General features: G+C 38.4%; 1 protein-coding gene across 2 annotated transcripts in view; it reads left to right on the forward strand.

Annotated features, from left to right (window-relative positions):
* Positions 1-12,291, forward strand: part of ATE1 (arginyltransferase 1) — a 72,278-nt gene that overhangs the window by 44,099 nt on the left and 15,888 nt on the right. For both annotated transcript variants that reach the window (XM_009082349.1, XM_009082348.1), the window contains exon 10: positions 10,673-10,793. In XM_009082349.1, coding sequence (XP_009080597.1) covers positions 10,673-10,793 — 121 coding nt within the window. The remainder of the gene's footprint in view (positions 1-10,672; positions 10,794-12,291) is intronic.

The following is a 12,291-nucleotide window of genomic DNA, read 5'->3' on the forward strand; positions in this document are numbered from 1 at the left end:
TTGGCTGTTTTTTTTCTTCTGTTAAATAGACATGGTGTGTTGTGTTTTTACTTTGATATCTACATAGTAGAAACCTCCTTGATATGGCATTAATTTCACTTTCCTGTGTCACATGTCTGTAAGCTACAGACGTTGCTGTTCTTTTAGATATGACTCCAGCTAGTCAGATATTAATGAACATTTAAAGCTATTTGCTAACAGTGTGACAATTTTGTGTATGTAAGGTTAAGGCATGAGTATGATCTATTAGGCTGTGCATATTTTTCCTGTGATTATTTCACTTCATATCAAATATAAGAAAATAAACTTTAATGCTTAATTTAATACATTTAATTTAATGAACTCAAATAATATTTTCAGTGTATTGCAACTCTTCCAGAGAAAGATATGGAAGCCACAGGATTGAAAAACTCCCTTCTTTTTTTTCCCTTCTTTTGCTTCTCACAGCTGCCAAAATAAACTCCTTTTGAGATAGACCTAAGTCAACAGGGTTGGTGTGTCTCTAACAAAGCAATTCCTCTTGAGGCCCCTGCCTGGGTTTTATCTTTTTGTCATAGGGTTTTTTTTAATCTCTCTTTCCAAGTTTAATGCTAGGCTCTCCTGAAGAATTTCTGCTGCAGATTCAAAGTAAACAAGTTTCATTTCAGTAATTGTATGATTTTTATTCCCCAAAATCTTTGATTTTTTGCAGTGAAAAGGCAACACATACATTTTTTTTTCTGTGATACACTTAAAAAATATCAAGTTGTTGAAAAAGTTGGCTAAAATTCAAGGAAACTAATATTCCTCAAATGTACAAGCTTAACTCTTCTGTCTTATTGTTTTCCACTCAAGTTTTCTCCAATTCTGCTACTTTTTTTAGCATTGTTGAGTTGCTTCTCTACAGACAAGGTGTTTATTCACTTGCAGCTTCAGAGGAATATCTGTGTGATATCATCTTTAGCTAGCTTGTTCCCAACTGGATTTTTAATGGCCATTTCCAGTAAATGTTAGCTGGGTTTTTTATATTTTATTTAAAATCAAAGCATTCCTTTTCCTGTAAAATGTTGTGAATACACAGCTCTTCGGACTCATAGGGAATCTCAGTCTCCAAATGTGCACAAATACACCTTGAAGTGGAAACATCCTTTGGTATCTTAGTCTGGTGTTGATGTGTTCTGCCAGTTTAGTATCACTGCTACTAAATGTCAGTGAATGAGAGAGATAAAGTGGCAATATTTGAAGCTATGCAATGTTTTAATATTTTTGGTTGCAGTGTCTGGAATTCCAGCCAGGAATTCCAGTCAGTAGAGTTTTCCTGTAAGTACTATCTCATTTTTGTACATCAAACACGAAGTTTATGTAACAACACTGAAAGCTAAACTTAGTTTCAGCTGTCTATTTTAGTAAAATACCATTCTGAACAGCACAGGTTGGCAGACTGAAAAAAAAAGAAAGGAGCCTTGGGAAATGTAAAGAAGGCAAAGCAGATATATTTGTAGTTTGATGATGCAAAAGTACTTTGAAAACATGCTTCAAAAGTTACCCTAATTTTATGTAAGCTTCTTTTGAGTAGCCACATACTTGTAATATTTCTCTTTGCTTCTCGGTTTCAGGAGTTGTCTTCATACTTGTCTGTCATTTGGATATTATTTCAGCTTTGGATAAACAGTCAGCCAACTTAGGGCAGTTCAGAATCCCTAAACTTGCTGTTCCTGTCACCCAGAGTCTGGAGCCAGGGTACAATAACAGATTCAGGGGAAATAATACACCTCGTTGGTCTTGAAGGGACCATTTTGTTATGTTTGTACTCTTGGCTCTACAGTGTGATGAAACACCATATAGAAGGGCAAATTCAGCCAAGTGAGTTTAATCTAAACAGTGAAGGCTACTGAAATCTAGGAACCACAGACGTAAAACTTGTATGTATCTATCTATCCACCTTTCTTACTTGAAGCAAAATGAGCCAGAGGTATGGAGTGGGAATAGGCATAGATATTTCATGTTCTGTGTTCTGGTTCAGAACTGTTACTGTACACATGACACACATTGGCTTGAGTAAATCTCAAAATGCAAATAGGGACATGGCAGACTGACAGCTGCTCCCTGCAAAGGTTATCTTTAAATTATCTTTTCAGAAGTATTCATTTAAATATGTGTTTGTCTGTCTAGTCATCAAGGACATGACTAGACATTGGAACAGGCTGCCCAGGGAAGTGGTGGAGTCACCATCCCTGGAGGTGCTTAAGGAGAGACTGGATGTGGCACTTAGTGCCATGGTCTGGTTGACATGGTGGTGTTAGGTCATAGGTTGGACTCAGTGATCTCACAGGTCTTTTCCAACCTTAATGATTCTGTGATTCTGTGAAAAGTGTAGGTTTTATGATGGAATTCCTGAACATACAGATTTTTTTCTTCCTCTTTTGTGCAAACCTCATCACTGTCTTTATTCCAGATCTAGTGGCTTTGATATGGTGACTTTAGATAGAAAGTGGCTTTGGCTGCTTAGAACAAGCAATGGAAAACTCTCACTTTACAAATGAGAAAGAACAAACTCTTGGCAAGAAGTCTTGGAGGAGAGAGAAGTGCTTGAAAGTGGTTGTCAGGGAATGCCCAGAGCTGTGTCTTATCTTTAGCTCTGGACAGTTGCATCCCAAGCTGATAAAGCAGAGATGACAAACTCCTGCCTTGCACACATCTCTTGTGCTGCAGCTCTCTATGACAGTGAAGCAAAGTCTCTCGAGGCTACTAATTGCTGTTCATTTTTAAACTTGAAACCAGAATTATCTCCTTGATTAATACAGTGGTGTTGGGGAGGATAATGGGATCTGTTGCAGTATGGTCATGGATATATTTCATCTCAAGCAGCACTCTGTTGGCTCCTTGGATCTTGCAGATGACATGTTTGTATATTAATGTGCAGCAGGTCGTAGCTTGGATCTTGTGGCATAAACATCCACAACCTCCCTGAGCGTGTTATTCTCAGAGGGAGAAAGGAAAGATAATATAAAAGAGGAAGAAGAGCTGGATAGAGTTAGAGACTAAAGTGGAAAGGAAAAAAATCAAAACCTGTCCCAAATGTTGCCCTTTTTCCTCAGTGGAAAGCAATTTTTTCTCTCACAGCCCATGAGCCTTTCCAGACACCTGTTGGCTGTTTCCCAGGATCAAAAACAAGCCAGAAAATGTTCAATATTTCAGATAATTCCTATGAAAGAGGACAGGGTGAAAGCAGCTATTTAGAGTGTGTACTATGTTAGGAAGATAGCAGAATCCAAACAATTCAGAGGATTGCTAGGAATAGCGTGGGTTGGGAAAACAAAGAAATGGTATTAGTTTCTGAAGGTATTTGGAGGAGAGGGGGAAGTATTGCTTTGGAAGTGCTTCTTTTTGCAGAGCACCACAGGCAAATAAAGTGCTGAGACTTACCTTAGATCTGAGTGAAATTTGAGATAAACTTAATTTAATTCCATTTTTCTGGTGGGTTAAGAGCATGTAGTCAGTTAATGGCCAAATAATGACATGATAGTTATAGGATATTGAGTGTGAAACTTTCCTTTTTGACTTTACTCATTATCTTAATTTGTTTTACACTCACCCAAGATACTTTATTTACCTGAGGGACACTATGAAAACCTTCTGAGATGCTAATTTTTTAATATGTATGGTTAAGTATAAATATGTAGTCAATATTTATAGGAAATTATTTATTTCCTACTAGTTGTGTGACACATAGAAACAAGTGTCAGAAGTATTTTCTCTTTGGGAACAGATTATCATTAGTGATTTCTGTTCATACTTTACCTGGAATTGGGAAAAAACCAGAAAGGAGGTGAAAGTTGACAAATTATATGCAAGTTATATATAATATGATAAGTATTATATATATAATGGTTAGTCAGTTTAAAGATCATTTGGAACATTTAGAAAGCAAATATCAAAAAAGTAATGTGCTAATCAATTAACTCACCTAAATAAGGGGTGGAACTAGATGATTTTGAAGGTCACTTCCAGCACAAATTATTCTATGATTCTCTACTTCTGTTGGAAATACAACTTCAAATTGTGTTATTTTTCACTTATGGGAAACTAAAGAACACAGGAGGAGAGTGTTTGCTCTGAGTTTCCCTGTCTGAAATGCCTTGGGGATCACCTTATAGCTCCCTGGCTCCCTGTAAAACTCCTGTTGCTCAGGTTTTGTGCCTCTGATGATGTAACTGAGAGAATGAGAGTCAGCACAGCTTTTTGAAGAGCAAGGACTAGTACTTCATTTACTTCTCTTAAGTAATTTGAGTTCTTTTGAGTTACTGAATTTGGGTTATTATTCATAGTATCTTGTAAGGATTACAACGCATTATTCTTTAATAAAACAGAAGGTGGTTAAGCTCTCAAGAATGCAGCTCTGAGGTCATAAAAATGTGGAGAGTGTAATTAATTCTAAGTTTGTAGTTTGGATAAAATCAGCTTGTCTGATCCTGGCACTGGAGTATCAGGGAACCTATTCACACAGGCAGCTGGGAACCCCAGGGTGAGATGGTCCTGTGTCCAGTTCTGGGCCCCTCACTTCAAGAAGGACATTGAGGTACTGGGGCATGTCCAGGAAGGGCAACAAAGCTGGTGAAGAGTCTGGGACATGAGTCCTATGACGAGAGGCTGAGGGAGCTGGGGGTTTTTAGTCTAGAGAAGAGGAGGCTCAGAGAGACCTTATCACTGCCCACAACTCCCTGACAGGAGGTTGGAGCCAGCTGAGGTAAGTGACAAGATGGAAGGATATAGTCTCAAGCTGTGCCAGCGAAGGTTTAGGTTGAACATTAGGAAGAATTTCTTCCCAGAAAGGGCGATCAGACCCTGGAATGTGCTGCCCAGGGAGGTGGTGGAGTCATCATCCCTGGAGGTGTTTAAGGAGAGACTGGACATGGCACTTAGTGCCATGGTCTCTAGTAGACATAGTGGTGTTAGGTCATAGGTTGGACTTGATGATCTCAGAGGTCTTTTCCAACCTTAATGATTGTGTGAAATCCAACTTGTTACTTATTCATGGAGTTACCCACAAAGTGTACATTGGCTGGTGTCATTCCTCTTCGATATATACTTTCCTGCACACTGAATACTTGTTGATGATGACTCTAAAGTCCTCAGCCACCTCTCATGGATAGACAAAACTGTTTGCTTTATTCCATAGTATATGGAGGTAGTTTTGGGATGGGAGTTGGGGGTTTTGGGGGGTTTTTTTGGTTGTTTTTTTTTTCTGAAGACTCTTCCGCAGACAGATCCCCTGTGAGTGGAAGCACAGAGGGATTCAGACGTCCAGCTCTGTCCCCGCGGGCACCGCAGCACGGCCGAGCTCTGTCTGAGCCAACGCCGTGGCTCGAGTTACTCGCAAAGGACTCTCCTGGGGCTCCATCAAGTCTATTTCTGTTTATGCAATGAAATCAGGGAGCAAGGGTCTGCCGTGGTGCTCTGCTGAGGGGATTCAGCAGGGTTGTCTTTCAGGGGAAGGGCTGAATTCAATAAACCCGCAGCCTGCCGCGCTCTGTCGCGGGTGCTGCTGCCTGGCCCCAATGGATTGCTGTTGATCATTTGGGGTTGCTTTGTTTATATAGTCTTCTTTTTAAGCAGCTGGCTGGGAATGGAGATGAAGGCAGTCTTAATTCGCTTTTAATAAAAGATCAATGGGTTTATTGTGAAAAAATAGGATACAGATGTAAACTGTACCCGATAAAAGAATTAAATGTGTGTTTAACCTTCCTATTTTGTTTTTGCAGTGCTACTGGTGCTTGACCTTCTTCGTTTTCCAGACTATTCTCTTTCTGGGTGCTTTCACATTTTAAATTTTACTTAGACTACAAAAACAAACTCTGCTGATGTTTTTCATCTCAAGTACTTACCAAATCCCTCAGATTTTACAAAATATTTAAAAAGTAATCTCCAGACTAAAAGCTCATTAAAACCTTTGCCCTTCCTGTAGAACAAAAGTTCAGAGAAGTTCTGTCCAATTCTGATTTGGAAACTGTAAAACAAAAAAAAATCATGGTGTGAAGTATTAATTTTGGCTTGGCAGCCTCACTGTAAAACTTATTTCCAGAAGCTTCCAATTAAAATGCAGCATGTCTAATTGTATAAGGGAAAGCACCTTAAAGGCTCTTCCATTTCTTTTATATAGGAGGGAAAATGCCTCAAACATTAGTGAAAATAAAACATCTTGGAAGTATTGTTTATTAAACAAACACATTGAGGTTGCACTGAGTTAACTTGGTAGAAGAAACCACATACCCAGAAATTTCCTTGCCATACTAGTTTTCACTATTGCTTTTTAATCAAGCCATTTGATCAATTAGTCAGGTATTTATCTTTTGGTTTTCTTTATATCTTTATTGTACCTGGTTCTGTCCTGCTCCTTGAACAATGCAGTTTGGATGGTGTCCCCCTGTGGCCCTTTGCCCCTGTTTCACAGAACAAAAAGCAAAACCGGAAAAAGGACAGGTTGAGCAGGATGATTAAAGGTATAGAATAGCTTACCTAGTAATGCAGTAAAGAATTTGGGTCCCTCCAGTCTGATGAAACTCTCATAGAATGGTTGGAGTTGGAAGGGTGCTCCTTGAACAATGCAGTTTGGATGGTGTCCCCCTGTGGCCCTTTGCCCCTGTTTCACAGAACAAAAAGCAAAACCGGAAAAAGGACAGGTTGAGCAGGATGATTAAAGGTATAGAATAGCTTACCTAGTAATGCAGTAAAGAATTTGGGTCCCTCCAGTCTGATGAAACTCTCATAGAATGGTTGGAGTTGGAAGGGAAGGGATAACCCTCTTTCAGTTTACCTGGTGCCACATTTGTCTGTAAAATCATGAGTGACATGGGGATAAGGCCACAATTGTTCATTGCATTTCTGTCTCAGAGGGAGGAATGAGCTGCACTTTGCAGGTGGAAGTAAATCAAAGCAATTGTTTAGGATTGTGTGATGGCAAAATGTATTTTTACTGAAGTTACCTGGTTGTGGAAGGGTCTGCATTGCAAACTGTTGGAGGTCAGGAGTGGATTGGCAGAGTAACACTCAAACTGTCAGTTTAGTCTTCACTGAGTTTTTCCTCTTCATATTTGTCAGAGATGGGATATTTGACTGTAACATGGATGTGGGCATGACCTGCAGTGGCTCTTACCCTGCAATGGTTCAAAGTGTGTTAATATTCTTTCTCAAGAAAGGTATTTTTGAATGTCTGTGAAAATTTTAAACAGCATCGAAATAATTATGTTTTAGGTAAATATATTTTTTTTGTTTCCAAAAGCATTTTGGAAAAACCCACATTTTATTGGATATTTCTTGTCAAAATGTAGGGGCACAGGCAGAAGTATGTGCAGTTGTTGTATATTGACAGAGTGCATTTCATCAGCAGGTGGTATTGGGTTTGAGAGGCTGAAACCTAAGACAAGTGCTTAGGGATAGTCTGTAAGATGATCCTTTTTGTTGAAAGTCTTGTAGTTAAATACTCCCAAGATGGTCTGGACAGCTTAAACAGTGCTACTGTGCAAGAGCTTTTTGTATCATGAAATGAAAGAAAGCAAAATGTTTTCAGTTGTGAACTTTTACCGTAGCCAGAATCATTTCTGCAGTGTATCCTGATTTAATCTTAAAGCCAAAGAGAAATGGTTTTCAAAATCAATGTTGCAAGTCTGATTAGGTTGTTCTCCTGTGATAAATACCTCTGCAGCATTTCCCTTCAGAGATCCCCTTTCTGGTTTGGATTTATGTTGTTGTACTCTGCAAATCAGCAATATTAAGAGTAAGAAGGAATATAAGTAGTTTCCTTGGAGGTGATTTTTTTAGATGATGTAATCATTTTAGAGTGGATAATGAAGTTTGTACATTATTCTTGAAGTACAGGTGCTCCTGTACATGAGGCAGAATCTGGCTTGGTTCTCAGGTTTAGGTGTTTTCACAGTCCAGGAATAAGGAGAGAGAGGGAAAATAATACGAGTTGGATTCATAGTGGTTTGTCTTCCTATTGAAGTTTTAAATATTTTGAAGAAAGGAAGTAAATTGAGAGTAAGTGCTTATGGAAAGGGTCTGGGTGGGAGGAAGGCAAAAGCTCCTAGAAATTACTGCATTTGATGTAACAAATTCTGTGGATTCCCTGTTTGATTCTATCAATATAGACACAGTGTAATTGGTGTTCTTTGGGAAACTTGCCTAGGTCCATCCTGTGTTCCCACTTCCTCTGTGGAATGAGTCATGGGATGTGGGTTTAACCAGTAGTGTAAATAAAATGCCTTTACAGGAGAACTATCTTACTTCTAGTATGTTTGAGAACACTTTTAGGAAGGGAAGATGTCAAAGAGCATCAATGGCTTCTTTGATTTTTACCTCTAATTCCGTGACGCATCCTGGGTCAGCGATGTGTCATCCCCACAGCCTTGTGTGCCTTCAGGGAAGTTTGTCAACAAGACCCTACATTTTGGGGGAAGAAAACATCTAAAGGAAGTCACCTCAGAACTATTTTTTCCTTTTTCTCTCTCCAAAGGAGGGTATTTTAATGCCCAAAATAAATAGTGAATCTGCAGTGATGGATTGAATAATCAATTTTTCCCATTATTCAGCTCAGGACTAAAGAAGCTCTTTTCTATTATAACCAAACCAGCAATGCTGCAATGTAGTTAATTTTATACATCCCATTTTATGACAGACTGTAGAAGTAATAGAGACAGTTAGAATAGGGCTGCATAGTGGTATGATATTCATGTGTGGCATTCACAAATGTGATCAACTGCAAGGTGTGGGAGCAGTGTCTTCTAGGAATAATGGTTCCTTGGCTATTTCTGCCCTCTTGGCTGGTTGAGAAAATGTCTTTAAGTAATTATGTTCTATTTTGTAAAAATATGACTGAAAAGGCTTTTTTTTCCCCCCAAGTCCTTAAATTGTTTCATCTGATGACCGAAAGTGTTCTTTAAGTATTACCTTCACATACCTTTCACCTATTTCTGTTTAGAGAGCATAACATTTCAAAGTGGTTTATTTAATAATGTCATTTCCATTCTCTGGCTTTAGAGGATTTTCTAAGGCCCTGAGGTTTAAGCTCCTGGATGGAATTGGAGGAATATTGTTTTAATTTAATACAAAAAGTTTGCCTTTAATTGAAAAAAAAAAAACCCAAACCCAACAACAGTAATCACCAGTCAACCCTGAATGTACTTCAAGTGAGAAAATCAGTCATGCAGACCATTTAGAAAGTTACATGAGGTACTTGACAAGGTTCAGCATGAAGCTTGGTTAGTGTAATTTTTTCATATGGACTGTTATACTGTTTTTATCAGCGATTATTCTTGTGTTTCCTACTCAGCAATTTATAGTTGGTAGGAAATACATTAAAAAAAGTTAATTTTTCTGTAAATATTGTAAATAGGTGAACAGTGAGAGTATAAAAAGAATTGGGAATCTTTGCAAATGTTAAAAATGGCTCTTCTGATTCTCCAAACATGAGTGTTGCTGCACAAGGGTGTTCCTAAAGGAATAGCAGAGGTTGTGAATCCAACTTACTTTTGACAACGTCTTTATCTCCTGTAGTCACAGTAATTGTGTATGTCCCTTCCCAAACATTGTGTATGTCCCTTTCCAAACAATGAAGCTCAGCTTTATCTAAGGCTTCATTGCCTTTTTTCATAGTAGGTACTGCAGAAAAAAAGGAACTTCATCTCAAGATGATCATCTTCATTACCTATGTAATGTAACTGTTGTGAAGAACTCCTAATGGCATCAACTGCAGTGTGACTTCTGATAACATCTCCTAACTTTTACTTGAGATCTTTAAACCTTTTCACTCTTGCTTCGTGGCTGTTTTTCAAGCTGATATGTGTAATGAATTTGCAAGCTAAAATTTGGTTTGATATTGCCACCATATGGCTCTGAACGTTGAGAGGGTAAGGATGGAGTGAGAATAGCTCAAAGATAGATTTCTGACTTGGCTTATAGGCCGCTGAATAATCTTATTTTAAATCAAATGAAGATCCGATTAGAGGAGGTTATTATTGCTGAGGTGGTGATTTTCTGTGTGGCTGAAGGGAAAATAATTGTGGCTGGTTAGTTTCTGGGAATGTCTGCAAAGAATATCTTTTTAATAAATCAACGAAAAATGGTAGAATTTCACTAATCATTACCTGTAAGCTAATCCAGGAAAAACTCCATGAATTCAAGTGTTACTATTTAAGTAGCAATGAACGAAATGCTCCATCACTGTTGCAATAAAAATAGCGTCCTGCTTGCTGTTAAGTGGTTTCTTTCTATTAGATTTTTTTTTTTGTCTCCATGAGTTGCTGGAATTACCAACGGTTGAGATGAGCTGATTTTGGAGGTGCTGAGTTTTTTAGTGTTGGCACCAGCTCAGCAGAACTCTAGAGGATAACTTTAATACAGAGTTTCAGTCAGCAAAGCCAAAACCTTTCTAGTTCATCTTGGATATCGTGGAAGTGTGTTATGTTAATTTTACATTTTCATCAAGTGCCAAGGTTAAGTTTGTATTCCTGAGATGGTGCTGAAATGACTAAAAGCCTCTGATTTCACTGGAGCCATTTCTGTCTCATTTGGTGTTGGTTAGATTAAAACTATTCCTTGTTCTTTAGAAAACCTGGAAAGTTGTAGCCAGAGGGTTCTTGTGCAACTGGTGTGACTACTCTCTTTTTGGTTTTTTTCCTTCTTTTCTCCTTCCCAGGGTCAGTACAGGCCCTCTGACTTGCTGTGCCCTGAGACTTATGTCTGGACACCAATTGAGCAGTGTCTGCCCCTGCTTGAGCACTCAAAATACTCTCGATTCAACCAGGATTTGAAAGCAGGTAAGTCTACAAGTATTGATAGACCTATAAATCATCTTCTTGTAATGTATCAGTATCATTTGCTGCTGAAGCAATTATGGATGTCTTACCTTGAAAGGATAAAAAGTGTAAAATTCCCAACTCCTGCAGCAAACATTACAAAATGGTGAGTTTTATCTTGTAACATAAAATAAGCAATACACATTTTAAGTACATTCTGGTTTATAGATTATATGTACTTCAAACTTAACACACATTGCTGCCTTTCAGGTAATTATATTTGCTATTCTGGGCATGAACTAAACCAATCAAATAATTGTTCCTCACTTACATTCCAGTTGGATGAATGCATAAAAGAAGGAAATTGGAATCAATACAGGAAAGTGAAAGGGCTGGAGAAGCTTAAAGGCATCAGGTGTTTTTGTTAAGGAACAAAGTGGCAGATTTAGTTTAACAATGTCTTAGTAAATGTGAAGAATACAATGAACAGCAGAAACACCTTAAATATCTTGAGTAGATGGGACATAGATTTATACAGTCTGTACAATAGTGATTTGACAGCATAGAATGGTTTAAAATTTTGCTGACCAGGACATAATGCAGTAATGATACTGTAAAACAGTGCAACCAAATGGAAAAAATACATGTATTTGCTTCAGTTACTGACTCCATGGGCTGATGGCAGGCCCCAGAGGAGCTGTGTTAGAGAATGCTTGATGTGGTGCTCAGGTGGAAAGGGAACAAACTCAACTTTTGTCATTAACTGCAAATAGCTGAGTATCCTCTTTTTGAGATTTTTTTTTTTCTCCTTGGAATAACAATTGAGGGAGGCTGTGGCATTAGTCAGAGATGTGTGGTATTATTCAGCCCAAGAGTGTGTAAGACCATGGTCTGTTCCTAGCCTCCAAAATACAGATCTACCTGGCTCTGGGTAGCTGCTTCTTTCTTTCTTTCTACTTTTCATGACTGTAGTTGAGTAGGATTTTTCCTTCCCTAGGCAGTTAACTGTTAATGTTGGATGGGCAAGATGTAGATAAATCAAAGGAATTTGAAGAGAACTCTTAAGCAGGACTGTGAACTGCTGGACATGCTGTGTAGTTCCTTGATTTTCCTCATCCTATGCCTGCTACTTGGTTGCTCAACTGGAACACTAATAATAATTACAAGAACTACAACAGTGAGGTTCAAATAAATTTCTAGATACAGATTCCAGTTTAAAAGTTATAGTAACAGAATTACCTGAAGTGTTCTGTGCAAAGAGAGAATGTTCTTTAGGGATTGTGCAGGTAACTGTGTGATGTGGTGGGAAATAGACTGGGGAACACGTTGAAATTCTCTTTGCAAATAGTATTGAGCACCATGGGAAATTCTCAGTGTGTAAGAGATTGAAGTGAGCTGCACATGGTCATGTCTTGATCAACTAGAGTCATGGTTAGATTGGTGAGAGGAAATTGGGAAGAAATTACAAAGGTAGGAGGAAGAAGGAAATGGTTTTGGAGGCCAGTGGAGCTCAGGATAC

Source organism: Acanthisitta chloris, unplaced genomic scaffold (assembly GCF_000695815.1).
Source record: "Acanthisitta chloris isolate BGI_N310 unplaced genomic scaffold, ASM69581v1 scaffold1089, whole genome shotgun sequence".
Lineage (NCBI taxonomy): Eukaryota > Metazoa > Chordata > Aves > Passeriformes > Acanthisittidae > Acanthisitta > Acanthisitta chloris.